At 42.4% G+C, this 2,394-nt stretch overlaps 1 protein-coding gene across 1 annotated transcript in view; it reads right to left on the bottom strand.

Moving 5' to 3' along the window:
• LOC118122340 (mamu class I histocompatibility antigen, alpha chain F-like) overlaps positions 1-2,394 on the bottom strand; it is a 3,605-nt gene continuing 1,211 nt past the window's right edge. Inside the window, exons 2-6 of the mRNA XM_047343329.1 lie at positions 2,057-2,359; positions 1,472-1,570; positions 1,106-1,123; positions 511-595; positions 1-131 (exon numbers count right to left, since the gene is read on the bottom strand). Coding sequence (XP_047199285.1) covers positions 516-595; positions 1,106-1,123; positions 1,472-1,570; positions 2,057-2,276 — 417 coding nt within the window. The 5' untranslated portion in view covers positions 2,277-2,359 and the 3' untranslated portion in view covers positions 1-131; positions 511-515. The remainder of the gene's footprint in view (positions 132-510; positions 596-1,105; positions 1,124-1,471; positions 1,571-2,056; positions 2,360-2,394) is intronic.

The raw sequence follows: 2,394 nt of genomic DNA, 5'->3' as shown, positions 1-2,394 counted from the left end.
AAAAAATTGTATTATTTGTATTTCAATCAATATCTGACCCTGAATATCAGTTTATGATTTGAGTGATGAATAATCAATGAGTTCCCAGCGTAAGGGGGAGACTGTGGTGACACTGCTTCTCGTCCATCAACCTGAAGAGAGAAAAAAGAAATTAAAATGAAATGTTCAGTTCCACAAAGCCACGTATTTGATGTATTTACAGTATTGAGACCTAATATTTCCATCATTCTCTCAGTGAAATTAAAGTTTACTCAGAAAAAATACACTGATCTTAAATTGATAAGCCCTAAATATTGGGTTTATTAACATTTGAATTGTTGTGTCACTGCTGATATTTGAGTTTTAATTCAACATTTAATCTGTCCTATTAACGTGAAGGTTTCTGATCTGTGCCTTGCTCTCAGCAGATTTTTTTATTTCTAATTAAAACAGAGGTTTTACACATGATCACACATATGTTACTTTGCACTTAGTTTGAGGCAGTTTTGTTTAACAGATGAAGCAACTCACTGTGTTCAGGAGGACGTCTCACTTGGAGAATTAGAACCTCGTTCACCTGATTTCAGCGGCTCTAAGGCACCTGGATCTTTTACAGCTGTGAGGTCAGAAACACATCGTTAGTCCATCCTCCTCTGAACAGACACTTTTATTACAAACAACCAACACTGCAGGGAACCGTCCTGAAAACTCTCTTCAGCACGAAATGAACCCTATCTAATCTACAGAGGGTTTACTAGAGTCCTGCACTGGGTCAGGTTCCTGTGGGAGCCTCATATCCACTGAAATAAAATGGGCAGAAGTGAACATTTGTGGCAATTTTGAAGAAATTCCCCGAGGCCTTCCTGAGATATCGTGTTCACGAGATGGGGACGAACGGATGAACAGCCTGAAAACATAACGCCTCCCTGACTGTCGCCGGTGTGGACCAGTACAAAGTGGACCAGTACAAAGTGGACCAGTACAAAGTGGACCAAAGAGGTGTTGGGGGTGTTTTATAAAACTGGACATGTTCGTACTTTCAGCTGCTGTGCAAACGTGACGTGATGTCCTCATAAAGCACATTAGTATAAAAAGAAAACAGAACAGAAATAGAAGTTTTACTTACCAGGTGAGGTACATTGGGCTGAAATAAGAAGAAAATACAAATGATTTCAGTTATTACAGTAAAAACACAAACTGAATTGTGTCATGTTTTTCTCGAGTGGCGATCCTCCTCAAACGATCGACAACATACTGTCACTTCTTATTGTTTGTGTGCTGGACGCTGTGTGCAGAGCTTTTTATAAACAGTCTGTGGTGCAGAGGGAAGTTAGAAAACTTTGTGTGAACCCTGCAGCTCTTGAAACAGATGTTGGTGTGTGAGGAGCTGAAGTTTGTTTCATGAGGTTTGATCTGAACGAGCATTAATTAGAAAGTCTAAAATCAAAACACCAGAGAACTATTGGACAAAGCTTCTGTGTTGGTCTCTCACCTTTCTTCCTCCTGTACACGATGAGTCCAATGACAGCGCTGACGACAACGAGAGCGACAGCGAGAGCGATGATGATGGTGGTCACGCTGATGGGCTTCTCTGTTGAGCGGAATAAAAAAACAAAGCATCACAACCTGAACAGATGAAGCAGGTTGGACGACAAGAATCTCCCTGAACCACAATCCTGTCCTGAGACACAACAAACACACACAGACACTAAACGTGTGAGTTTGTCCTGCTGGTGTTTCTACTTTCAGTTTTCTTCTGTACATAATGACTGTATCTGTGCTTATTCACGCTGGTTTGTCTTAAACTTTACTTCCAGTAACTAAATCATTTCATGGACTCATCTTCTACAACAGAGCAGCAGTCGAGTCTTAACAGTGACTATAATGTTCACATGTTGAAATCAGACTAATGGAAATAAACACAGACGACACGTCTCCACTTGATAACACTGATCGAAATGTATTTATATACATTGATGAAAGAAAACTTCTCCTGCTACACATCAGCAAACATGACCTGCAGGACTGTTACTGTAGATGAAATGTGTGTCCCAGCCCTCACTGGTTCAAGTCTCACCTCTGTTGGACTCGACGGAGTCTTTGTCCAGTTTGGTGACGATGTCCTCCTTCACACCAGAGATCTGGAACACACAGTCGTACCTCCTCCAGTCTTCAGGGGAGATGGATGAAACCTTCAGGTCAGCGCTCATCTGGAAGGTCCCGTCATGGTTGGGGAGGACCTCTCCGAGGTCCACGTCCTCATGAAGCTCCTCCCCGTCTTTCCTCCAGAACAACATGACGCTGTCGGGGAAGAAACCTGTAGCGTGGCAGCTGACTGGAGAGGAGGGAGACTTCTGGAGGAGAGAAATCCTGGGAAGCTCTGGGGAGGAGAAAGAAAGACAGTTTATGGGTTAT

The sequence above is a fragment of the Hippoglossus stenolepis genome, chromosome 15 (assembly GCF_022539355.2).
Source record: "Hippoglossus stenolepis isolate QCI-W04-F060 chromosome 15, HSTE1.2, whole genome shotgun sequence".
Taxonomy (NCBI): domain Eukaryota; kingdom Metazoa; phylum Chordata; class Actinopteri; order Pleuronectiformes; family Pleuronectidae; genus Hippoglossus; species Hippoglossus stenolepis.
Note: the sequence above shows the minus strand (reverse complement) of the source record. Positions and strands in the feature narration are given on the sequence as shown.